The 26762-nt window shown below is 37.9% G+C and overlaps 2 protein-coding genes and 2 long non-coding RNA genes across 7 annotated transcripts; all 4 read left to right on the forward strand.

The window, feature by feature from the left end:
• The first annotated feature begins 2533 nt into the window (after positions 1–2533).
• On the forward strand, positions 2534–6420 carry LOC133800534 (isoeugenol synthase 1-like). Of its 2 annotated transcripts, none has more exons than XM_062238540.1 (5): positions 2534–2758; positions 2886–3020; positions 3166–3394; positions 4579–4782; positions 6115–6420. In XM_062238540.1, the coding sequence occupies exons 1-5, from the start codon at positions 2603–2605 to the stop codon at positions 6312–6314; spliced, it is 924 nt and encodes a 307-aa protein (XP_062094524.1). In that variant the 5' UTR covers positions 2534–2602; the 3' UTR covers positions 6315–6420. The 2 variants fall into 2 exon arrangements, with proteins under 2 accessions (XP_062094524.1, XP_062094516.1); XM_062238532.1 differs by having other exon boundaries at positions 2536–2794.
• Positions 6421–19772: 13352 nt separating this feature from the next.
• On the forward strand, positions 19773–20682 carry LOC133822696 (uncharacterized). The gene is made up of 3 exons (XR_009887972.1): positions 19773–19964; positions 20281–20383; positions 20614–20682. It is a non-coding gene; the product is annotated as an uncharacterized LOC133822696 (long non-coding RNA).
• Positions 20683–21246: 564 nt separating this feature from the next.
• On the forward strand, positions 21247–22083 carry LOC133822711 (uncharacterized). The gene is made up of 2 exons (XR_009887977.1): positions 21247–21281; positions 21770–22083. It is a non-coding gene; the product is annotated as an uncharacterized LOC133822711 (long non-coding RNA).
• Positions 22084–22804: 721 nt separating this feature from the next.
• Positions 22805–25203, forward strand: LOC133822718 (T-complex protein 1 subunit theta-like). 3 transcript variants are annotated; one of them, XR_009888001.1, is made up of 4 exons: positions 22805–22954; positions 23112–23189; positions 23388–23510; positions 24967–25203. XR_009888001.1 is itself a non-coding variant. In XM_062255155.1 (4 exons), the coding sequence occupies exons 1-4, from the start codon at positions 22926–22928 to the stop codon at positions 24973–24975; spliced, it is 312 nt and encodes a 103-aa protein (XP_062111139.1). In that variant the 5' UTR covers positions 22805–22925; the 3' UTR covers positions 24976–25203. The 3 variants fall into 3 exon arrangements, 2 of the variants coding, with proteins under 2 accessions (XP_062111139.1, XP_062111146.1); XM_062255155.1 differs by having other exon boundaries at positions 22805–23027; XM_062255162.1 differs by having other exon boundaries at positions 22805–23027; positions 23118–23189.
• The last annotated feature ends 1559 nt before the right edge of the window (positions 25204–26762 follow it).

A 26762-nucleotide genomic window follows, 5' to 3' on the forward strand; every position in this document is an offset into this window, starting at 1 on the left:
ATTCCCGGGGTGTACTCGAGAGCCTTTCTTTTAGAAGATTAAGTTGTATTTGAAATTTCTATATAGTGAAAAGACTAGGGAGTTTACTCCCAACCTTGGTGTAGGACCATTACTTGTTCTAAACCAAGTAACGTGTGGTGTTCATCATTCTTTCTTTTATTTACTCTGTTTTAAATTCATCTTCTTGTTCAAAAACTCTGCTACTATTGGTGTGTTTTTCTGATCTTGTGTGTGCAGGTGCTTCGGACTAGCTGGTTGTATTGAAACTCCTCACACATCCGGAACACCACACTGGTATTTATTGATTAATCAGGCCTGGTCTACTGAGTTTGAGTAGTCTATTTTACAATTCTTCATGAAATCTTCTTTTGGTCTAGATAAATTGTAGAATTGTACATTTTCAGTGCTCCAGCACACACTTCCATTTTCTTTTGTACGAAATAGGTTGTCAACTATAATGTAATAATAAAAGATAACATGTTTTTGAAAAATCAATTAGATATTAGATTACTACATTAATAATCCATATATATTATATATATATTTTGTTGAATAAAGGTGATTTACTTCATTACGAGCTTCCGGCTAAACAATTACCAGTAACTCAGCAGGGACAAAAACCCCACTGATAAAACGACCAGGATTCGAACAAGAAGAGCGAGCCAACATATGAGCCGCCTTGTTCCCGGACGGCTTAAGAAAAGAAATAGACACATTACGAAGGCTACTAAGTAGCACCTTACAAGAGGAAATAACAAGTCCAAACGGAGAAAATATTTGACCTGAACTAAGAATTGCATGTTCTACAACCTAGCAATTTGTTTCAACAATCATATCGTGAGCCCTGAAGCGAGAAGAGAGGCCTTCATCCCTCCTCCTATGCTTCAACCAGCTGAGGACCTCTCTAATTCCAATAGCCTCAGCCAAGAAAGGGTCCAAAATCCCCACTCTACTTTCCGACACAGCTTCTATCAACATTCCCTCATGATCTCTAGCAATCCACCCGAAACAAAACTTGTTTTAGAAGCAAAAATAGTTGCATCACAGTTAACCTTAACGACATCAATTCCTGGTTTAGTCCAATGCTCAACAGGTCCAAGTGAAGCACCTGAAACTGAGGATCCCTCATTGCCCTTATCTTGAGCTCTATCGCATTGTTCAAGGTACATAACTGCAGAATGCACCACCACCTCGGCTACCGAACTTTTTTTGTTCCAAACTAAATCGTTTTGGGCACGCCACACAATCCAAAAGATCATAGCCACCACCCTAATAATGTCCACAATGTTGCTGCTGTAAAAAGTTTCAAACCAGCTCCAAAAATCACTCCATCCAGCTGCTATAAAACCAGTCAAAACACGAGATAGACAAAGTCTAGCAAAAGGATACGAAACCAGACTGTGGCAAATTGTTTCTCTACTGGTTCTGCAAACAGGACATTGGCTTCCCACGGCTATATTTTTTTAAAATTAAATAACGTTGAAAATAACATAAAAATGTTTTTTAATGAAAATAAAGTACAAATTAAAAAAGAAAGTTCTGCCATGAATTTTTGTACTTAACTTGCTCAGTGGAAGAAAAAGAAAACTACCTACCCCTCACATATTTTCTCTTAATTTCTACTTCGTAATAATTATTCAGTGTTTTACAAAAACTTCACAATGTAACCCACCCCTCTGCCATCTCTTTCTACAACCAATAAGCATACATAGAAATTAGGGGTGAGCACGGTGTGGTTTGGATGGTTTGAACACTTTTTAATACACCACGCCACAAGTGCGGTTTAGTAACTAGAACACACCATGCGGTGTGATTTGGTTGCACCAAACTGACCAGACCAAACCAAACCATTTTTTGCGGTGTGGTTTGGGCGGTTTTCCACGGTTTGTGTAAAAAAATGTCATAACAAAATTTAAAATTTTTAAAAAATACTAAATCCTTAGTTCATAACAAATCCTTAACAAGTTCTAAACAACATCACAAGTTATCAATTAAGTACAGTGAAACACAAAAAAAATATACAAGTCTCTCATGTTGGGTAACTATAAAAAATGGTATATATGTAAATTTTTTTTTTTTTTAATATATTTGTAAGTATGCGGTGCGGTGCGGTGCAAACCAAAATTTCACACCGCCAAACCGCACACCGCACCGCACCGCGCGGTTTAGCTAAAATACAAACCATACCGAACCATTACACTTTTGACACCGCGGTTTGCGGTGTAGTATGGTGCGGTGCGGTCGGTCACCGCGGTTTGTCGGTTTAGATCCTCAGCCCTAATAGAAATATCCTATATGTAAACATATATTATGAAAATGGGACTCAATTTATTTAATGTATGAAAAGCAGCTCTACTTGAGTTTATTTATTTAGTTTTACGAAAGTAAAGAAAATAAAATAACAAATAAAAAAAGCCCACTTGTATACGAAAAGCTCATGTAGACTTTTCAACGTATTTAAAATATATCTTTATTAATTGTGGTCGAGAGGTAGGTCTTTAGAGTGGACTTCTGGCTATAAAATGCGTGCTTTGTTTCATGCCTTGGAGAAATAACAAGGTCCATCGTAAAGTAATCAGTTAGTTGATTACTAATTTTTGTTATGGCTTCTCCAAAGAGCAAGGTACTAATTTTTGGAGGCACTGGTTACCTTGGTAAATACATGGTGAAGGCCAGCGTTTCTCAAGGCCATCCCACTTTTGTCTACGTTCGACCAATCAATCCCCATGATGCCCATCCCTCTAAGCTTCAACTCCACGTACAGTTTCAATCCATGGGTGTCACCGTCTTCCAAGTATTAATTACTATCTATCTGTACAACGTACAATTCTGTGTGTGTATTCATTTATTGTATGTTATTAATTAATGAATTTGTACGTTAACAGGGTGGATTGGACGAGCACGATAAACTTGTGATGGCTCTAAAACAAGTGGATGTGGTTATATCTACGTTGCCTGTTCCTCAACATCTTGACCAAGTCAAGATAATCAAGGCCATAGCAGAAGCTGGTAACATCAAGGTGATACAAATATATTAATTTATAGAATCATAAACAAATTACTTTATTTTTAAAATTTTGTTCAAGAAATGAAATGTATAATAGAAAATATTACTTAATTTTTCAATGAAATGAAAAAAGAACATATATATGTCTGTATGAGCAGAGATTTGTTCCATCAGAGTATGGGAATGAAGTGGACAGAGTGAGTGGATTGCCACCTTTTGAGGCTTTACTTGAAAATAAAAGGAAGATCAGAAGAGCCACGGAGGCAGCAGGGATTTTCTACACTTACGTCTCTGCAAATGCATTCGCAGCTTATTTCATTGATTATTTGCTTCATCCACATGAAACTCGAGACCAAGTCATAGTTTATGGCACCGGTCATGCCAAGGGTAAATTTTTTTATCGCTAATGATCGATCACTACGTACCAAAACTATTCTAAGGTTAAAATAAATAAATAAATAATAGGACAATACTTTGTACAGTTAATAATTTTCCGACCTGATTTAATTGACTATCTAATAAATGGGTAATATGTACACGGCAGCAAATAATATTAATACCTTGTTTGAAGACACTTTGAATCAGAAAAGAATATTATACGAAAGTTTAACTTAGAACTATTTGTCACGCTGTTACTTCCTATCCCTCTGTATTACAGTAAACACATAGCAGACAACAGAAGAAAATAAAAATTTAAGTGTTTTTAATTGCAGTTTAGATAATTTACTTCAAAAGAGCTTTTAAATTCTCAAAATTATTTTTTTCTTCTGTTAGAATAACAATATGTAGGAAATCTATTATTATAAAATTAATAAAATAATTTATTTAATGTTTTTCTCAAAAAAAGCTTTCAAGAAAAACAAGTGCAGATTTACTTCTTTAAGAATTTTTATATATAGATATATAAAGATTGCTAAATTTTCTATTTCATTTTAGTTAACTTCTGTCTTTAAAAATACATCTCGAAGTATTTTTTCTTTAAATTTTTATAGCGGTTTTCGTTGTAGTTATAACATGTTTATTGTAAATTTTAAAAAAAAATTGAATAGTTTATGTGCCGAAAACAAAGTTCGTAATATTCTAATTTATCACACATGTAGGAAAAAAATACAAATCTGTTTTTGACTATAAATTATTTGGAATATTTGATAACTACAATCAATACCAACATAAAAATAAATTGATAAAAAGTTACTCCAAAATATATTTTTGAGAACGAAAAAGTTGACTAAAAGGATAAAATAGAGATTGAACTTAACACTCCGATAATATATATATATATATTAAAATCTATTTTTTAAAATTCACCAAAATTCTTTCTTAAATAACTTTTAAGCTTTGGAATTGCTTCCAAAACTATACCAAACAGGTTCTAGCTAATATATAACAAAATCTTGTAAATATACATTTAAAGAACATGTACTACTTATTAGTTATGATAATTTTGAAAAGTCAAAAGTTGGCATAAAAGTAAAATTTTATTATGAATGATTTTTCTTTTGTTGTTATACTGTAACCACCTGGTCAGTAATTAATTATATAATAAGTAATATTGTGTGGTTGATATGTAGTGGTGTTGAATTACGAAGAAGATGTAGCTGCATATACTGTAAAAGCAGCGAGTGATGAAAGAGTGGTGAATAGGGTTATTATATGTAGGCCCCAACACAACATTACAACTCAATTAGATTTGATATCTTCTTGGGAGAGGAAGACAGGTCGTACACTGCAAAGAACCTATGTTCCCGAGGAAGAGTTGGTCAAGCTCTCCGAAAGTAAGTTATTTATAAAATTATTTTAAAAAAGAAAACCACCTAATAATCCTTTGTCTGCCTTTTTAATACCCAAAAAAAAGTATTATATTTACGAAACATTGTTCAAATTATAATTTACTCTCTTACCAAAAGCAAAGCCACTTTCCTAACAGAATGTAATTTGTAAGTATAGTACATATAAATAGAATGAAAGACTACATCAATATGCATCTGAGATATAGTTGGACTTTCAAGGGTAAATCTGCGACAATAATTGAATTATTATTCTATTCTAATATATATAATAAGGTTCTCTATTATGCTGATTACGTGAACATATAAATCTGTCAAACACACACGTGTATACATATACGGGAAGGGATGCAATGTATGTTATTTATAGAATCTATTAATTATTTTTATTAAATTTATATTATTGTTATATAAATTTTAAATAAATAAATAATATTATATAAAAGAATAACACACATACTAAATTAAAATATTATTTATGATTTTTCTATATATATATATAATATGATAATTTTTTGAAACATAAATAATAATTTTTTTAATAAAATTTAAGATTATGTATCATATATTATTATTATAATAATATTTTATAATATTTAAATTTATATTAATATTATTAGTAAAATATAGGATTATATAATATTATAATAATATTTTATAATATTTGAATTTGAATTTAAATTTGTATTAATATAATTAATAAATTATCTATTTTTAGTTGGTTTTGAAAGTATAATAATGATATTTTTTAATATTTGAATTTATAGTAATATAATTAATAAATATTTATGTTTAGTAGTTTTGAGTGTATATTTTGTTAAATATTTAAAATATTATGTTAAAATTAATAAAACAAATAGTTAAAATGGAATTTTTTTTGTTATCTCCACACTTTTTACTTTTTATATAGAAGAGATATGTTAATTTTATCTAGCTTTAGGTATCATTTTCTTTCTTTTGCTTTTCTGTTATATATCAAAATAATGAGCTGAGAATTAATATTCCAAAGAAAAAAAACATTGTGTCCCCAACCTACGTATATCGTACTGTTATGTTTTCCTTTTTTGTACAGTAGACTTTCTTTTTTAAATCATATTTAATATATAGTAATACCTATTAAATAATAGTGTGAAACTTGCCTTAAATAATAACAATATATATATATAATTAGTTTACTTGTTGGAAATTTGGGTAAGCATGATTATTCCTCTATCTGCTTATGTATATTTGTATTGTAAAACCATGTTAGCGTTGATTAAGAAAATATATAATGTTAATTATCTGATATATATATATATATGTTTATTGTTTTGGTTGCAGCTCTACCATTTCCAGACAACATACCTGTGTCAATTATTCATAACATATTCATAAAAGGAGATCAGATGAGTTTCGGACTCACAGAAGACGACTTGGAAGCCTCAAAGTTATATCCTGATTACAAATATACTTCTGTGGACAATTTACTCGACATTTGCTTGGTCAATCCTTCCAAGCCTCAATTATCTTCATTTGCCTAATTTCTTCGTAAATTTATTTCTGTATTATATATGTTCCACAAAATAAATTGTATCGATGAATATGTCTAGCTTTTGCACTTCTCAAAATAAAGTCTGCTTTCATATAGAGTTAAGTTTGAAAATTATTATGTTTTAAGGTTTTATTTCTACTTTCCTTTCTTTCTTTTTCTTTTAGAATATTTTTTGTTCATATAAATTAGGTTTTTCAATGAATTTATTTTACATTTATATAGAATTATACTAAAAATATAAGTTTTCTTAAAAAAAATTATTTATTTAAAATTGATAGACTAATAATGGACTGGCACGTAGCCTCTAGAACAAGAAACAACGCAAGATTTTAAGTGGGTTTGCTTGGATTATGCTGTATGAATCATATATATCTTACCTATTATATAAATGGCTATAAAACCGTATTTTGTATTTAACAGAATTTAGTATAGTTTAACCGAATTTGGTATGACTTTAACAAAATATGCTAAAAAAAAAGTTACAGTAATAGTAAATAACCTTTCACACCATTTCAAAAGTACACATCCTTTCAGGGGTACATATCATTTCGCATTCAGTATAACATAAAAATAGATAAACAAATGTTGAAGAACCTATGTAACAAAGGAGTCTCAGTCTCATACCCAGGACCAAAACGATAAAGCCAACCTCTCGATATTTCTCAATTTAACCCTTCATCTTCAATTCCCTATATTGTATACTAAAGTCCTAAATTCTGTTAATATTCGATTAGGGTTTGGATTCGTTTTATTTTTAGGGGTGATACACACATAACATACGTGTGCATTTTTCTGACTTTTTCTTGCCGAAGGTTCATCTTTAATTTTACTTAGCAGAATTGTCTAATTAGTTTTTATTTTTCAAACTTTCTATGTGACCTTTAGGCAGAAAATGGCAAATGGGAACAGTTCGAGGCTTGACATTAAGAACATACTACCTACGTAGAAACTTTCCTGGAAAATAAAGACCATACTACGTATACGTAGTAACTTTCTTAGAAAAAGACTTGGACACTTTTATTTAATGCTATATATATATGGCTAATATTGATTACATCGTCAACTAAGTATGTATTAGTTTTTTGTGTGTGTGAACTGGTGGTTCATCTTAGTCGGTGGAATATTAAATTTTGTGTGATGGTTTCCCTATCTTTTTTACTGATCTATTTTTATCTTTAAAGAAAAACTGTCTGTTTTCCAATAACCTTACCTATAAACAACAAATATATCACTCCAAAGATAGAATAGCCTTGTCTATTTTAATTTATTAAGGGTCATCTTTAATAACTTGTGTTATTAGAACCATAATTAGATCAATTTTTTTTTTCACTGGTATCTTGGAATTCTCGAATGTTGTATTATGAGCATAATATATTTTATTCATTTTTCTGTAAAACAGTTCACTTATTTAAATTGTCATTGTATTTCAAATTCATGATATTGAAATATTCATTTATTATTAACAAGTGCGGTGATGCATCATATTTTTATGGTATAATTTGATAAATGACCAATTTTAGGAGTAATTAACTAAAATTAACTACTAAAATAATTTAGTTTAATAATACCCATTTTTATAATTACCTATCCCATACTACCCTTACTAAAACATACTCTCACCTTTTTTTTCTAAGTCATGGCTCTCGCGTCCTTCACCAGAAGAACAATTATTATCTACTTCTCTCAGACTCTATAGGTGGGTTTTCTTTTTTCAACTCTTTCTCTCACTAAATTCCACTACTTACCCATACAAACTCTCAATTCTTATACAATGGAACATGTGAATTGTAATACTTCAAACAAAGTATGCAACTTTTTAGGTCAAATGAAGGATTGACTTGTCTGTAAGTAATCATGTTTTGAGATATTATATATATATAAAATATATACTTAGAAAATGCTAAGATGATCTATGATAATGTTCTATATATCATATTATATTTCCCTCTATATATATTATGTTTATGTATGACAAAAATGTTCAAGAACTCTTTAACATTGATTCATATAAAATAGTACATGTCATTTGCATTAAATAACTATGTAAATTATTTTATTCATATATTTGATATATTAATTATATATATATAAAAGGAAGTGACAAATATATATAAATAATTGGGATGGGTTGCGATGTGGATTGAATTGAGTGCGTGAATAACTCTTGAGAAGAAAGCATAATAGAAGGGTATAATAGGTAGATTCCATTAAATATTAGGTATAAAATTAAGAGTTGTAAAAAGTGGCTACAAATTTAACAACCAATCTAAATATGGGTACTCAGCCTAATTTTTACTATTTTTATTAAAACTATATTTTTATTTATTTATTATTAAAAATATGATACATTAGTAGTTATGCTTTTTAAAGTTTGTTACTTATAAATATTTAAAAAAAATAATTTTTATAAATTACTAATATTATTATTATTGAACACAATCTAACTTTTATGTTTTGGCTATTAACCAGAGTCTCGTGACTATTTAAAAAAAATGTTTAAAGATAGATAAGATAGATAGAACTTTGAGACTCTGAGACATACATGGCAATTGAGGATTGGTTTCCATATTGGAATAATATGGAGATTGTGGATTTGATTCTTATTACTTTCATAGTTGGAGAATGTGATGAACAGATAGGACAGACCTGTCCTGTGTGTTTGGAGGAATTTGAAGTGGGAACGAGCTATGGACATATGCCACAATGTTTACATTTGTTTCATGTCGACTGTATTGTTAACTGGCTTCGTCGAAATCCTTCTTGCCCAATTTGTCGAGCTCAATTATTTCATTTAAGTTGGTTTTAACCAGTTATAGGTTTAATATATTATATGTTATTGAAGCAATCACTGTTTGAAATTGTGTCTCAAAATAATTTTTCACGTAGACAACAACTTTCTACATAAATAATATTGTACATTTTAATAATCATGTTATTTATTATCCAATTAATTTTTTGAATATTACATCATTTCTAAAAAATATAAAATATAACGTGCATTTGCACGTATTTTATACCTAGCATATATATATATATAATTATAGGAGATCTGGTAATTGTTTGTTCACATTATATGTGAAAGGCACATCGGTGCAAGACAGCGAAAATTATAAATTCAACTCCAACTATAAATGTCATTTGTGTGTTAAACTAACGTAAAAATTGTATTGTTTTAGCACCATTTTATCATTGTATTCTAATGCACCAAAAAATATATTCTCCAATAAAATATTATATTCTTTTTATAACTTAATTTATAAATAAAAAAAACAATATACTCCTTCACACCAACCAAACTGACCTATAAAAACAACATATAAATTTTGTTGTTGTCTACAGTAGGACAACAAGTATGCTAGGACACTGTAGACCCACAAAAAAATAGGGTCAATTTTGCCGTGCAATTGGGTTGATATTTGGGAAATCAACATAAAAATGCAATTATATGGCATGGTTGGAATTGCGCTAAGAACAACATTTTTGCTGTAAAAAATAATTAGAACTGGTCATATGTTTAGCCTCATAATACTATACCCATCTTTATAAAGAGGACACTACAACAAATCTCTATTTCCATAACACATGAATATAAGCTTTTTTCAAAAAGTATTATAATAAGTAATATTAAAAATGGTAAAATTAGATTAAAGGCGCGGGACAAAAAAAATTTAAGCGCCAAATGAAAAAATGTGTTAACTTTTTGCCCAAATCCAATTTTTCTTTCTCTCACCTCATTCCTTTCTCTTCGCCCAAATCACTTTGACAGGGCTCGATTGCACAACTCCACCTCCATCTCCATCACAACCTTTGTTTCTTCTCTCCCCTAATTTGAAAAATTGACCTTCCCTATCATCGACAAACGACGCAAATGACAGGGGCTCGTGGGTCTTGTGAAAACGACGGGCTCAGGGTCGTGGGTGGCTCGGTCTCGCGGAGGGGGTGGGTGGCTCGGTCTCGCAGATAGGTCGTAGGTGGCTTGGTCTCACAGATTCTTGATAATCTGCATAATGGCCGAATTGAAATTAAAAAGATTTTAAAGGATTGACTTCTTCCTTGCAGTAACCGAATACTTGAAGCAGCTTTAATGGCACGATCTTACCTTCCAAGCAAGGTGTCAGAGATAGTTGCAATTTAGAGAGATGACCTAAAGAAGGTTAGGCTTCTACATACTTTATTCATCATTAAAGATTTTGGATCATGTTACTGAGATATGCACTGGACCAAAAGTGATACAAACTGAAATATAGAAACATTGTGGATCGTCCCATTTTTTCAGCTCCACACATTGAACCAAGGAATTTATGTTTGAGTATACTTGCTAATGAGTGCAGGTCAGTAAGAAAGCTGCTGAGTCATTAGCTGATCCTGACGAATACGCTAATTTGTTTGATGACTGGGATGTTTCTCTTTCCCTTGAAGCAGAAAGTGGAAAAAACAGGCATGACTTCTTTTTTTCCTCTGATTTTTTACTGTGTGCATGATAGGTGTTCAAAGTTTTATTGCAATAGTTGGATAAACCGTTTATGATGTCTACTCTTCATTTATTTGCTCGTAATAGTGGATTGCCATGGATACAATTTGCAGGTGCAATTATCCTCCTACTGAACTGTACCCAATCTATGCTCAGAAATCAACCACCAACCTTCTTGAGAAGTTTAAGAGCATGCAAATTGATGAAAACGATGATCCAACTGAAAATGGACAACATGATCATTAAGTACGAAATGCCAACTCCATACAGATTTTTCTAGTGTTGCTAAAATTCTTGAATCGAAAATAGGACAATATTGTTATACCTTTATCACTTTTCATCCTCCTGAAACCCATAGGGCCAATTTTTTTTTATTTTACTAGCCCATATCCATATGGTTATAGTTATGGTAGTAAATTTATTTCTAATTTTAAGTAGGCCATAGGTATGATAAAGATATCACAGAATTGGACCATTACAAACATCGCCTTTTTTTATTTTAAATCTATACTTATTCAGGGCTGAGGCAACTAAAGATGATAGATTTGGAGCTTTAAGTAGGTCACAGTATGGTCTCCTGAGTTGCCTAGGTCTCGTTTCCTTTACTCTCATATGTGATAAGTTTCAATTCTTGTATTTGATGACCTTATTTGTTTTATTTTTCCTTTTCTCGTTCTCTGGTCTAGAGATTCTCTGTTATATTTTCTGGGTTTCAGTCAGTTTTGCTCAGAGTTGTCTTCTTCAATGGCGGCTCTTAACATTTTGACAAGAATGTATCTCCTCAAACCCGAGAGGACCCCTAATTTTCTACCGTCCTCCAAGAACCTTAGCGATTTCCTTGCATTTCAATCCAGACCCAGAAAGAAACGTGCCCAGAAGAGCCATGCATTCACTGTTAGATCCATGGCGATAGCCGAGGAGAGATACTGAGGCCAGCTCAACTTGCCTAATGGCCTTGCGGGGAGCCCTGTATGTATACTTTATGTTTTGGGTTTTGGTTTTGAGTGGCTATGACTTTGTTTGTTTTTGCTGTTTGGTTGCTGGGAAATTTGGGAAGCCTCGTAATAACGTAAACGGAGATGAGCTATTCCTGTTTCCATTTTTTTTAATTGATTCTTTAACTTTGGTCATTCCGTTTCGTTTTTGGAGTTGTTAAATTCACCCTATTGGGGTTTTGTTTTAAAGAAATGTTCTCTATATGGTAATTGTACAATTTTAAGGGACTGTTATAAGGTTACATGTGTATATATATTCTTTCCCTTGCAAGGTTTCCGGAAACATATAAAGCCATGGTGAATTTTTGAAGTGGATGTGCATATTGTGGATGCCAAAAATCTACCAAGAAAAAAATTGAGGTTTACCCTCGCTAGCCACGGGCAAACCAAGCAACCCAATATCTTGCCCCATACGAGGCTGCCCGACATGCACAAGTACCTACCAAGGCAACGAGGGCCTCACTATACGAGGCTGCCCATGACCCGTGCGCGTCTCGCGACTCGGCTGCACACCCGAGCCTCCCACGCGAGGCCCCCATCTCTCCTTGACCATGCGCATTCGAGGCTCCCACGCGATGCCCCCATCTCACCTCGGCCATGTGCACTCGAGCTTCAGGCACGAGGCCACCATTCGTGCCCAAGGGGTGTGCCACGCGAGGCCACCATGCGTGCCCAAGGGGCGTGCCACGCGAGGCCCCCATGCGTGCCCAAGGGGCGTGCCATGCGAGGCCACCATGCGTGCCCAATGGGCATGCCACGCGAGGCCCCCATGCGTGCCCAAGGGGCGTGCCACGCGAGGCCACCATCCGTGCCCAAGGGGCGTGCCACGCGAGGCCACCATCCGTGCCCAAGGGGCGTGCCACGCGAGGCCACCATGTGTGCCCAAGGGGCGTGCCACGCGAGGCCACCATGCGTGCCCACCATGCGTGCCCAAGGGCCTTGCCACGCGAGGCCCCCATGCGTGCCACGCGAGGCCCCCATGCGTGCCACGCGAGGCCACCATGCGTGCCCAAGGGGCGTGCCACGCGAGGCCACCATGCGTGCCCAAGGGGCGTGCCACGCGAGGCCCCCATGCGTTCCCAAGGGGCGTGCCACGCGAGGCCACCATGCGTGCCCAAGGGGCGTGCCACGCGAAGCCCCCATGCGTGCCCAAGGGGCGTCCCACATGAGGCCACCATCCGTGCCCAAGGGGCGTGCCACGCGAGGCCACCATCCGTGCCCAAGGGGCGTACCGCGCGAGGCCACCATGCGTGCCCAAGGAGTGTGCCACGCGAGGCCCCCATGCGTGCCCAAGGGGCGTGCCACGCGAGGCCACCATCTGTGCCCAAGGGGCGTGCCACGCGAGGCCACCATCTGTGCCCAAGGGGCGTGCCACGCGAGGCCACCATCTGTGCCCAAGGGGCGTGCCACGCGAGGCCCTAGGGCCGGCATATTCTTGGGAGGCCATCACACCATGCCATGCCATGCCATCAGGAGCACCCCACGGAAGCTCTCACGCCTAGCCCTCTTAGCTCGGCCAACAAAGTTTAACTCTCACGCGTGTCTTTTGGAATGTACCCGCAGACCTAAGGGAGTCAGCGTACGAATATGGTACCTCTGCCAGGCAAGTAGTGGGAACGCCAGGAGAGAGGAATGGCATATGAGTCTATGGCTAGATGTTAGAGTCGACACCACTACCACCTGCACCACTCCTCTGACATTCGTACGGTCAAGTAGTGGAGACATCCTCCTGGCACCTGTCCTTGTACTGGTTGCAAGACCACAATGTCTGAAACCACTCTCCAGACAGTGTACCTATGTACTTCCTGGTCCCCTGGACTACAATGTATCCAGGGCCATTAGAGCCCACTATATAATGAATCCCAATTCCAAATGGAGAGAGGTTGGAAAATTGATTGTATGCTAAGGCTGTTAAGTAATATACAATTTCGACTCCATTGCAGTTCTACATTTTTACTAATTTAAGTTTTCTCCATCTTCTTCTGAGATACCTTTGGCAATATAGTCTTAATTTTCTAACCTTATATCGTTGACCAGATTTCACCGTCAACAGTTTGGCGCCGTCTGTGGGAAGAACAAGCATCAAGCCAGTGTTCTTCCATCACTTCCAACAAAGAAAGATGCTAAGACGTTCAAAACGCCTACGACAAATACAAGAGGTTGAGGTTCGCCGGGACGAAGTAGAGCGGAGGGCTTCCAAGAAAGACCCCCCTCCGCCCGAGCATGGAGGTGAACCGGAAGAACCTCTTCCCTCAGGGGAGGAGAGGGAAGCATCGTCCCCAGCTACCCAGCCCGACGGAGGTCATTCAGAGCCACTAGTGTATCCACTTAACCGGCCCCGGTTGACCCCACGCTCAGGCCACCAGGACCCCGGTCCCTCGACGCACTGGCCAGGCAAGGGTCCCGGGGTACGCTCGGTAAGTTCCAGCTCAAGGACGCGCTTCTACAAGGATGAGATTCACGAATTGCATAAAAAGACTCGAAGGCTGGAAACCACGGTAGAGAACATGCAGGAGGTTTTAAACGACCTACTGCAAGGGAAGTCAAGCATACCCCTCCCTAAGCGTAAAGGGAAGGAGCATGAAAAAGGGGAAAGCACTGTCCCAGTAGACAATGGGGGAACCCAACTTTCCACCAGTAAAACCCCCCAGACAAAGTACCAGGGGGGACCTAGGCCAACGAAATGTCCCCAGGAGCAAAGGCGGAGGGAAGGTGATGGTCATAAGAATGAGGCCAAAGTCCACTCAAAAGAGGCACCCCCTGGCCTAAGAAAAGAGCTCCATGGAGAGAGGTCAGAAGTAAGAGACGTACCCCCCGCGGTTCCCCCGAGGGACACAACCAAGGCAAGGGATCAGCCCGAGAACCCGCAAAACTCCTTATGCAAAAAGAGGAGGGGACTAGACACCAAAATGCGAAGCCCTCGAGGCAAGATCACCACTGCACTTGGGGGGCACATGGATGACGAAGAATTTGACCGTGATTCACCCTTCACGAGGGAGATTCAGGATGAGCAAATGCCCACTGGCTTCAAAGAGCCTCGCATGACTCCGTACGAGGGTACTACAGACCCAAAATATCACTTAGACTCCTTCAATAACTTGATGAGGTTAAGAGGGGTCAACAACAGGGCAAAGTGTCATTGCTTTGTCGTTACGCTTAAAGGAGTGGCGTACAGGTGGTTCAAGAGGTTAAGGCCAGGAACAATCAAGTCATGGCAACAATTCTCTGATGAATTTCTTCAGCAACACCATGCAGCGTGTGATTACGCCATGCCAACTACCAACCTCGCTAACATAAAACAAGGCGAGAATGAAAGTTTGAAGGACTACATCCATAGGTTCAGTATAGAAGAAACAAAGGTGGGAGGTTTAACCAAAGCGGAGCACAAGATGGCTATTACAGCCGGAGTTCGTCCAGGAAGCAAGTTGTGGGGTAACATGCTCAAAAGAGAAGTTACAAATTTGGATGACTTTGAGAGAGAGCACAGAAGTACATACGTGTGGAAGAGGGCCATAAGAACTTCTATGTGGAAGAAAGCGAACCTTCCTCCAGTTTCGCTACTACCAATACGTCTGAAGATTCCATATAGAAGGGGGCGTCGTGCTAGAGGGGTCGCTGGCCAAGTTTGAGATTGAACGAAGACCATCTAGCCATGAAAGTCCCGACTCGAGGGGAGATCACCTCAAAAATAGACGCTTGGGAAAAGGATCTCCAAAGTAGACGCTTGAGAAAAGGGTCTCCAAAATAGACACTTGAGAAAGGGTCTCCAAAAATAGATGCTTGAGAAAAGGGTCTCTAAAATAGACGCTAGTAAAAAGGGTCTCAAAGTAGACGCTTCCAAAAAGGGTCTCAAAGAAGACGCTTGCAAAAATAGTACTATGCCTAATGACGAGAAGGACGCTTCTCGCAAGATATAATAAGCGCGCGCAAAAATAGATAAAAGGATAGCTAGAACCCAAAGGGTCAACATATCCTTATAGATACAACCAAGGTGCACCAAAGAGAGACCTATCGAACCCCCATTCGCGTGGGCTCCAAAGGACCTCGAGCATGAAAAATACGATAAAAAATAAAAAGGAAGAGAAGAGTCTACAAGAACGCCTAAAGGCCTCCCTATAGACTGGGGGGCAAGTGTGGATGCCAAAAATCTACCAAGAAAAAAATTGAGGTTTACCCTCGCTAGCCACAAGCAAACCAAGCAACCCAATATCATGCCCCACGCGAGTCCCATGTCTCGTAGGAGGCCTTTGCGAAGATGCCCCTAGAGACCCGAGGGCCTTCCCATACGAGGCTACCCGACATGCACAAGTACCTGCCAAGGAAACGAGGGCCTCACTATGCGAGGCTGTCCATGACCCGTGCGCGTCTCGCGACTCGGTTGCACACCCGAGCTTCCCACGCGAGGCCCCCCATCTCGCCTCGACCATGCGCATTCGAGCCTCCCACGCGATGCCCCCGTCGCACCTCGGCCATGTGCACTCGAGCCTCCCGCACGAGGCCACCATGCGTGCCCAAGGGGCGTGCCACGCGAGGCCACCATGCGTGCCCAAGGGGCGTGCCACGCGAGGCCCCCATGCGTGCCCAAGGGGCGTGCCACGTGTCACAGGCTGACATTTTAACAGTGGAAATGCCCGTGCGACACCTTGACTTCTCTGAGCCAAGGTCAGCCTTCCAACCATTCGAATAACAATGAGCACATTTTTCGCGTGACCGTGTGCCTCTGCACACTTCCGTCTCTCGAACAACTCTCATTGAGTCATGCTCTCAAGCATCTATGAGTGCAATCATGCATCAAGGCTATCTAGCCAAGACACTCACACTGTCCATAGGTTCTCACTATGGCAAGGAAAATCCCAACACCAATGCTCACCCGGACATTCGCAAGTCAAGGTAGCATGTGTGGCTAAGAGCCAACACCAAGCTGACGTGCCAACACCTCCCATCATGTCCCATTCCGTACTATCCAATTAGTTCACGTCACAGACCAAGGGCTCCCATACGTCCATGGTCCACTCCTCAAGGCACCATACCATCGCACATGTTGGCAGGCCCTCGAGACTGGGTGCCAGACTAGTAGCACACACTGGACCTCTGTCCTGCTCAAGCATAGTGCACCTTCCAATGCTTGCATGCTAACAAGTCCCACGAATGACTTCCCGTGCCATCTCGTGTCGAGATTCGTGGCCATGGCGCACCACGATATCTCTCGAAGGTTTAGGCCACGTTCCATGCAAGTGGAATCCCGGCAAGCCAAGGGAACCGTACCCTTAAACCTCTGGCAGCACACTTCGACGCACTACCGGGGCGGCCCGGTAATGTCCATGAGTACTCCTACTCATGGAGACATATGAGTCCCCTCATGGTCCTCATATGCCCGCCCTACTAGTTCTTCCAACTAGTAGTAGCTCACTTGACACACCTGCGCCAGGGGGTGGTGGAGAGCTGACACCAGGTGCTCCCCCTACAAAGAGCCTTCTGAGCTTTTAGCCTTCTACCAGGAACATATATGATTTTTGCTTGGGAGACATATTTGGCTTCCAGCTCGCCAATTCTCCGAATCTCCCAAATCTGATCATACCATAGCATTCATTGACCCTTCAATATGGAACCTACCAAGTCCCGTCCATTTCTGGGCAATATTGAAGATATTTACGAAAATGCCACTGCCGTACAAACTAGGCATCAGCATGCTCACCAGCCTGCACCCTCGCGTGCGCATCTGACCGAGCGCCATCCTAGCTTGTAATGTGCCAACAAGGCCGGCATGTTACACCACGCGAGGTCACCATGCGTCCCCAAGGGGCGTGCCACGCGAGGCCCCCATGCGTGCCCAAGGGGCGTGCCACGCGAGGCCACCATGCGTGCCCAAGGGGCGTGCCACGCGAGGCCCCCATGCGTGCCCAAGGGGCGTGCCACGCGAGGCCACCATGCGTGCCCAAGGGGCGTGCCACGTGAGGCCACCATGCGTGCCCAAGGGGCATGCCACGTGAGGCCACCATGTGTGCCCAAGGGGCATGGCACGCGAGGCCACCATACGTGCCCAAGGGGCGTGCCACGTGAGGCCCCCATGCGTGCCCAAGGGGCGTGCCATGCGAGGCCAGCATACGTGCCCAAGGGGCTTGCCACGCGAGGCCCCCATGCGTGCCCAAAGGGCAAGCCACGCGAGGCCACCATGCGTGCCCAAGGGGCGTGCCACGCGAGGCCACCATGCGTGCCCAAGGGGCGTGCCACGCGAGGCCACCATGCGTTCCCAAGGGGGATGCCACGTGAGGCCACCATGCGTGCCCAAGGGGCGTGCCACGCGAGGCCACCATGCTTGCCCAAGGGGCGTGCCATGCGAAGCCCCCATGCGTGCCCAAGGGGCGTGCCACGCGAGGCCACCATGTGTGCCCAAGGGGCGTGCCACGCGAGGCCACCATCCGTGCCCAAGGGGCGTGCCACGCGAGGCCACCATCTGTGCCCAAGGGGCGTACCGTGTGAGGCCACCATGCCTGTCCAAGGAGCATGCCACACGAGGCCCCCATGCGTGCCCAAGGGGCATGCCATGCGAGGCCACCATTCGTGCCCAAGGGGCGTGCCACGCGAGGCCCTAGGGCCGGCATATTCTTGGGAGGCCATCACACCATGCCACGCCATCAGAAGCACCCCATAGATGCTCTCACGCCTAGCCCTCTTAGCCCGGCCAGCAAAGTTTAACTATCATGCGTATCTTTTGGAATGTACTCGCAGACCTAAGGGAGTCAGCGTACGAATATGGTACCTCTGCCAGGCAAGTAGTGGGAACGCCAGGAGAGAGGAATGGCATATGTGTCTGTGGCTAGATATCAGAGTTGACACCACTACCACCTGCACCACTCCTCTGACATTCGTACGGTCAAGTAGTGGAGACAGCCTCCTAACACCTGTCCTTGTACTGGTTGCAAGACCACAATGTCTGAAACCACTCTCCAGACAGTGTACCTATGTACTTCCTGGTCCCCTGGACTACAATGTATCTAGGGCCATTAGAGCCCACTATATAATGAATCCCAATTCCACATGGAGAGAGGTTGGAAAATTGATTGTATGCTAAGGTTGTTAAGTAATATACAATTTCGACTCCATTGCAGTTCTACATTTTTACTCATTTAAGTTTTCTCCATCTTCTTCTGAGAGACCTTTGGCAATATAGTCTTAATTTTCTAACCTTATATCGTTGACCAGATTTCACCGTCAACACATATTATTATTCATGTTTTGTTAATTCTTATTTAAAAAAGCATTATGTAAACTTGAAGTATTCATAATTTATGTTTTTTTTTCGTTTGGTTTTCTTCTTTTTTAGGACAAGTACTCTCTTTATGATGATCAGTCCATTGAATATTACTCTATGGGCTAGGCAAGGGCAACTCCGAATAGTTAAATTCAAGTAATATTATTTCTGTTTGGAATCTCTTTTCCTGGTGGAATATTGAGGACTCCTTTTCACTTGCTGTGAACACTACTTGATAAAGTATTAGTTGCTGATTAATGCATAATAAGAAAATCTTTGACTTTTATGCATCAATTCTTGGACCAAGTTGGGGAAAATCAAATCCATTCAAAAAAAAATTCCTTACTAAAAGGGAAACCCATTCACAAAGTGAGGCTAGAAAATAATTCTCAGCTATTTATAACATAGGCACATCTTGAGGTAGACTGATAAAGACGTGACTAACTGCTAATCATTTGACTTATTTAAGGAATGCTGCACACTGTGGCTTTGGGAAATAGTTTGAATAACCATATGTAGAACGTTTGATTCATGATGTAGCATATCGTATCATTGAAAATATATTGCCATCCCTGCTCAGTGCATGCAGCGTATTTGTCTCCTTTTCATGTCTTTGGGCCCATATATATATATATGTATATATGTTAAGTTCATCTTTTCAAATGATTATTATTGAAAATACTGAAGTTAAAATCTTGAATTTTTCTCAGATTTTGTCATGAATGAAATTTCCTTGTTACGTACAGGAGGACATAATTAGAAGGTGTCAGAGAATGCATAAACCAGTTATTGTAGCAACAAACATGCTGGAGAGCATGATTAATCATCCTACGCCAACAAGGGCAGAAGTCTCTGACATTGCAATTGCAGTACGGGAAGGTGCTGATGCGGTCATGCTTTCTGGTGAAACTGCCCACGAAAGTAAGTTAACTAATTCATTTGGCCTTGGGTGGCCTCTTAATATATTTCCAATGTGCAATGGCTATTGAAAAAGTATTATCAAAACTCAATAAATATGTTTTTTTTCTAAATTTTTTGCTTTCTTTGTAGTAATGTGTATCCCACAAAAATAATTATAGTAGTATTCTCTAGTTAATTTTTTTTAATGATTCTTAGACACTTTAGAGTTATCCGTTATGTATGACTTTTTCCTCTTGTCTGATGAAAATTTTCTGTCTTGTCATTTCCTTTCTTTTATTTTACATATCTGCCGTCTAATTTTGTGATTATAACAAAGATATCCATTGAAAGCTGTCAAAGTAATGCATACTGTGGCATTGAGGACTGAGTTAAGTCTACCAATTAGCACTGCTCCTCCAAATCTATTGAGTACAGATAGGGTATCTGCAGATCAGTCTACCTACAAGTTTCATGTATTAAGTTATTGATAATATTAAAAAATAGGGCACACCTATATATAGTAGTAGATGAGTATTTTTCTTTATTTTGTCGCTGTCAAAAAAGTTGAGAGGTAACCAGAATATTTGTATTTCAATACCATGTGAATAATAGTTTTATTATACAGAAAATAACTAAAAATTAATCATTTTCCTCTTGTTCAATTTGCCAGTGCTGGAAATCGAAGCTTTTCATCTAATGCCCCACTGATTGAGATCTCTGATGCTGAGATTGTCATTCCAGATGTGAGTCTTTTTCCTTTTTATTTTTGCTTTGTATAAATGTAGTTTATTCATTAATTGGGTGCTTATCATGAATGGATACAAAATATTAGATTAAACCCTGAAACTGTTTGTAATAAGTCTTTAAAGAGAATTAGATGAACTAACTTTTTTCCTTCTCATCAGTGATAAAAAAGTACTTAAAGAACAAGTTGGAACTTTTTAATTAATGGCATATTTCTGAAGACTTGACATGTGTTCATGTGTTGAGGTTTTCTATCAAGTTTTTGCATTTTTAGTTACTGTTTGGATAGCCTCATTTAAAAAACTTGTCAATGACTCTGTTTTTTAATTGTAATGTTGATTTAATTACACTAATATTTTAAATGAAAGGTTTGTTTTGAATGCTTTTTCTTATGAGACTAAATTTTTTTTGTTGTATTTTAAGTTGTGGATTTTTTTAAGTAGCAGTCTTTCTTTTTCCCTAGGAAACATTGACCTGACTGGTTAATTGCTGTTAATCCTTTGGTCAAATATTTGATATAATTGTTGCATATTTAACCAGTGGCAAGAGAAAGATGCAGCAAGCAAGATGTTGATTACATGTCTATTGTCGAGGGTGAGGACACTTTTTACAGTTCATCTAATTTTTGGGTAGTGGGGGTTTGTTGAGTGATTTTTGTCATAATATAATTTGTAACTTTTTCCTAAAATAGAGACTATTGTTTTTTTTTGTTCAAAAGGTACAGGAAAATATGGCAATAAAATAATAATTGCAGTCAGTTGTTATTGTTTCTCAGTCTCTTTGAACTGTATTCCTGACCAGGACCTCCTATCTTGTCTGCTTACCATGAGTTTTTATTTTTTAAGATAACAATTGGTTTTTGTGTTGTGGATCATTAGATCTGTTTTATTAACATAAGGATGTAATATTTGCTTCTACATTTACTATCATTCTAATCATAGAAATTTAGTATAGTTTAGTTACAAGTTTAATTGTTTTGCACCTATAAGGGCTCTATAACCCATGCTTGCAAACTGGAAGTGACATCAGGGAAATAGTGTTTGAAGTGTTTGTTGATAAGGAAGTTTTATATTGTATTTCAGATGAATCTGAATCTACTTTTCATGAGGCTTTTCTTAGTCGTCTTACGGAAACTGGTGCAACAGAAAGTTCATCTTTATGTGACCTTCCTAAACAGATGGCAGGTGATCAACAGAGAGCCTCTGAATAGACTAAGAACATCTTAAGTAATTTAGTTGCTGCTGTTGACAATTTGTGGTATCTAAAAGATGGAATACATACTGTAGTCTTGAAAAAACTTTCAGAAAATTGTAAGAGCTATGTGGGTTTTACAGTTTTATTTTTGTATGATACTTCAAGCACTGATCTGTAGACTTATCTCAGTTTTTGGTGGATCCTACTCCATTTTCTAGGATCTTGCAGGCAAAGGACACCAAGTGAATTAGATAGAGAGGTTAAGAACTTGAGGGTGGCATTTACTAACCTGTTCTTGAAGCATAACACTTTCAAAGAAACTGCAAAGCCATCGAGATATTGATGTAAAGAATAAAGCCGAGCTTAGAATATTAAGGGGTAACTCCACTCTTTTTTTTGGTATAATCAATAAATAATGATACACATTCCATACAAATAAATAAGTATATAAATTAACAAGGTTTTTATTTTTATTTTTATCATTTTTCAAGTAAATCGATCTTTAGTGTTTTTTCTTCCCATCTTTTCAGTATAATGAAAAAAATAGGTTGGTCAATCTATGAGAAGCAATTTGGTATTTGTAACTTGGTCTAAAAATGAAGTGCTAGATTAGTATATTATCTTTTTCTTTTTAATGAATATGCATCATATTGGTACTCATAGGAATAACAGCAAGATTTCTGCTCACAATTCTCTTTTCTTTATTCACTGTTATGAAATTATAATGTAAACTAGTTAATACACCTTGCAAGGTACTTAGGAATAACAATATCTCTGATTCAATTCCACCAAATATTGGAGAATACCAAAACTTGACTCAGTTCTAAGTTTTGATTATACCAATGGAGCTAACTTTTTAAGTTGTTCTTTTTTACTCCAATAGTTGGTATGTATTATGTGCCTTTAAGTAGTTCTCATAGTTGTTTTAATATCTTGTAGCTAGAAAATTATGCGAAAACTGAAGAAGCTAAAGTTGAGGAGCTTATAAAGGCAGTTGCTGATTCCGGTGCCAAAGTAATTGTTAGTGGAGCAGCAGTTGGGGAGATGGCACTTCATTTCTGTGAGCGCTACAAGTATATCACCTTCTATTGTGTTTTTTTATTGATTAACTTACTAATTTTCCGCACTACTGGTGCTGTTGCTATGGTAAGTCAGCTAGCATTAAATAGTACTCAAATTTTTTGAATTTTTTCCAAAAATTCTCTAACAATATTCTTATTTGTGTTACAGTTAAAGCTTAGCAAGCCAAACCCAGATGACCTGGGACATGTTGATTCAGTTTCAGTAGAAGAAATTGGTGGTGCTAGGGTACATAAATATTTTGTGGATCAGGAAACGATAGCAATTGCAATATAAGTATCCGGGTGTGACTCGAACTTCAGATTTTGTGTGAGCAAACCAAAGGCTGATTGTTTGAGCTACCACCTTTGGGTATTTTGTTCCTGTTGTTTTTATTATTTATTTTTCCTTTTAATCTCATTAACATGTCCCGTAATGTAAATATAGGTCACTGTTGTGAAGAATGAAGAAGGTGGGAACTCTGTAACCACTGTTTTATTGCGAGGAATCACAGATAGCATTTTAGATGACATTGAAAGAGCAGTTGATGATGGAGTAAATACTTACAAGGTAGTTTGGACTAGTTTTTCTTTATGTATCGATCTTTATTTAGAAGCAACATTAGGCATCTTTAATTGTCTATTACAATCTTCTTAGGATGGTATGACCGTATGATCCATACAAAGTAGGTTTTTTGACAGTACTTGTTGCATCAGACTTATGAATTGGAAACTTATCTACCCCACTAACCATTCTTATCGGGTACTTTTCCTGTTAGGCTATGTGCAAGGATAGCCGAATGGTTCCTGGTGCAGCTGCTGCTGAAATTGAATTAGCTAAGAGAGTGAAAGAGTATTCATTTAAAGAAACAGGTTAATTTGTTTGTTTCCGCTTTTGTTTTTTTTTTCCCAGTTTTTGTTTGTCTTGTTTCCCATAACCTAACTCTAAACACATTTCCCACTTCCAACTTAGAAAGAAAGAGAAACTTTGGGAGAATAAGAGGAATATCATGGGCTTCATATAGTACCTCTAATAACCATATTCACATTCTACTTGTTAATTTGGATGCCATACTTGATGCCCTGTTGGTTACCTATCACAGAGAGAATTTTGCCAAAGCTATTTACACATCAATGCTATGTTTGTATTGAACTTTACAGAAAGGAATTAACCTTGCTAGGTCTTTCGAGAAGAAATAAATGGGGATAGAAGTTAGTACAAACTGTATGAATTGTTTCTTCATATTGGTTCTTCTTATGGAATATAGGGTGATAAATTAGTTAGTATGAATTGTCCTTTCCCTTTCTTTTTCTCCTGAGTTGCATAGGTCTGGTTTTCTGGTTTCCTTTACTCTCAAATGTGATAAGTTTCAATTCTTGTATTTAATGACCTTATTTGTTTTATTTTTCCTTTGAAATTAGTTTCTCTCTATGTTCTTTTTGTTTTTCTTGATTTATATTATTTCTTTGTGGGAGTGATTTTAGTAACAATAAGAAACTAGCTTTTGGTGTTGAAGAGAACGACTTTCTGGTCATCCCTTGGTCATATGTTTCTATGTTTAATGCTTTTGCAGTAGCAATTGAATCTTGCTGTTCTATGCTTTTTATGTGTTGATAATTGAGTAACACTTTTATTTTTTGAACAGGTCAGTACGTCAGAGCTGTCTTTCTACATTTATGCTTCGTACTTCCTAGAAATTTCATGATCTTCCTATGCATGCAGGTTCTGAGTTTTTCTCTGTTTGTGGCTTCCTAGGATTGGATCTTTAAATTAATGCTCTTTAAATTAATACATGCAAGTTCTGAGTTTTTCTCTGTATTTCTTGTTTAATTTTAGAGGGAAGAAGCAATATGTTTTGTTGCTTCAGTCGTTGTTTTGCATGGTAGTACATCTTGCTATACTCTGTTGTTTTGTCAAGTTTTGGAGTTATTACAAATTTAATTTAAACTTTATATGCTTACAGGTGGAAACTAGCTTAAGTCTTATGTTCTTAATAATAAAAGGACTTTTTTTTTACAATGTGCAGGTATATTGAGATGATTTCTTTGGAGCAATTATTGACAACATTTGTAGTTGAGGCCTTTAGAATGGAAGAATGTATTTCACTATTTTTTGTATACATTTCTTGTTTTGTATTTAGTGATAAAGGAATCTGAATTGGGCATAAATTATGTTGTAATATGATTTCTTAAGCCTAGACTAGTAGACTAAATATTGTAATTACATTTTGAGTAATTAATAAAAATCTATTTATGTTACCTTATTTGGCTTCAACTTTCATATTTGTTTTCCTAGTTTTGTGTAAGTAAAAAAAGATTATGTTTCTCTAAGCTAATATAACACATGTGTTATACTAAAGTGTAGTATAACACAAATAATGTGTTATACTAAAGTATAGTATAACACAAAAAATGTGTTATACTAAAGTGTAGTATAACACAAATTTATAAGTATTGAAATGTGTTATATAATTGATTATAAATAACATAATTAAACACTTATCTATTTATTAAAATAACATAGAAATTGTGTTATCGTTTACAGTATAATAACACATCTGTATAACAATGATAAAGTGTTATGTAAAGTACCCTAACCTACGATAACATAGTCGGTCTTAATACATCAAAAAGTATTATGGTATGTTTTGATAACACATTTTCGGTGTTATTAAAAGCATTTTTTTCTTGTAGTGGGAGTAGGTCCCAAGTTTGAGTCCCTCTCTCATTGTCAAAAAAAAAAAAAGAAGAGATTTAAGAGCAATTTTTTTTAACATAAGATTAAAAACTTTTGTGGCAATTTTTATTTTTTAATTTTATTTCATAACTAAAATCCTAGTTCAATTAAATTCAAATTTTAAAATTAATTTTACTTTGAATATTTTAAATGATGTACTTTCTATAAAAATATCCTATTATTTCATTCACAGTTAATTAATAAAGTATTCAAATTAATTCAAATAATACATATTACATACTATCAATTATCTTCCAGAGCTATTTTTTCCTAGTCATATAAAATATTGGGTCTATTAGGATTAAACCTAATGACAATAGATGAAAGATGAACACAATAAACCAGAACAAAAGCATAAACACACAATACCAAGATTACTTGGTTCTGTTATCCCTGTTTGCCACCTGTAACACGTGGCATGACGTAGTGGATTTGGGGGCCATCTTAAAGAGGTTTAGGCCCATCTTGATAGCCCAATCATACTCGAACCCAGCAACCTTTGATGGGCACGAGCATAACGAAGGAACCAGGACTAAGATACAGGCTCGACTCATCTTCCTGGTCCTGACCTACATGTGTCCTCCGGGACGCCAATAAGGTGACAGATTAACTAGTCGAGGGAGATAGACCTTATTGGGAGTCCAGGGAGATATTCAGTGTCACAATGTCCGTCTTGGCAAATGAACTTGAGTCTCGATGAACGAACCAAGACCCTGGTAAGTAAACCGGGACATTATTAAACGAACCGAGACCATACGTCCGGATAGGGAAACCCTGATCTTCCCTGAAGCTAACATGTCCCCGGGAAATTCAGAAGTTGGTCTCCTCAACTAACCTGCAGAAGAGGGTATGCATGGAATGTACATTGTTCCTAGGAAACAATACTGCCACTACTCTGAAAGATCCTGTCCCCAAGATCTCCTTAGAAGCTCACACAGACCAGTCCGAACTAATGTACAACAGGCAGCTGTAAGGCTTGGCCCCACCTAAGCTTGCCCAATGGGCCCAGAATACTACATTTTATTATATAACGTTCTTTGTATTATGACTCCATTAGTGAGTAAACCGTGATTACATCTCTATTTG

The sequence above is a fragment of the Humulus lupulus genome, chromosome 1 (genome assembly GCF_963169125.1).
Source record: "Humulus lupulus chromosome 1, drHumLupu1.1, whole genome shotgun sequence".
Classification (NCBI taxonomy): Eukaryota; Viridiplantae; Streptophyta; class Magnoliopsida; order Rosales; family Cannabaceae; genus Humulus; species Humulus lupulus.

Excerpts from the sequence above, each read along its gene's own strand:
- LOC133822718 (XM_062255155.1), top strand. The coding sequence starts at position 22,926 with ATGGCACTTCATTTCTGTGAGCGCTACAAGTATATCACCTTCTATTGT. Across the intron at positions 23,028-23,111 it reads CTACTGGTGCTGTTGCTATG|TTAAAGCTTAGCAAGCCAAA; the intron begins GTAAGTCAGCTA and ends TTTGTGTTACAG. Across the intron at positions 23,190-23,387 it reads AAGAAATTGGTGGTGCTAGG|GTCACTGTTGTGAAGAATGA; the intron begins GTACATAAATAT and ends ATGTAAATATAG.
- LOC133800534 (XM_062238532.1), top strand. The coding sequence starts at position 2,603 with ATGGCTTCTCCAAAGAGCAAGGTACTAATTTTTGGAGGCACTGGTTAC. Across the intron at positions 2,795-2,885 it reads TGGGTGTCACCGTCTTCCAA|GGTGGATTGGACGAGCACGA; the intron begins GTATTAATTACT and ends GTACGTTAACAG. Across the intron at positions 3,021-3,165 it reads CAGAAGCTGGTAACATCAAG|AGATTTGTTCCATCAGAGTA; the intron begins GTGATACAAATA and ends CTGTATGAGCAG.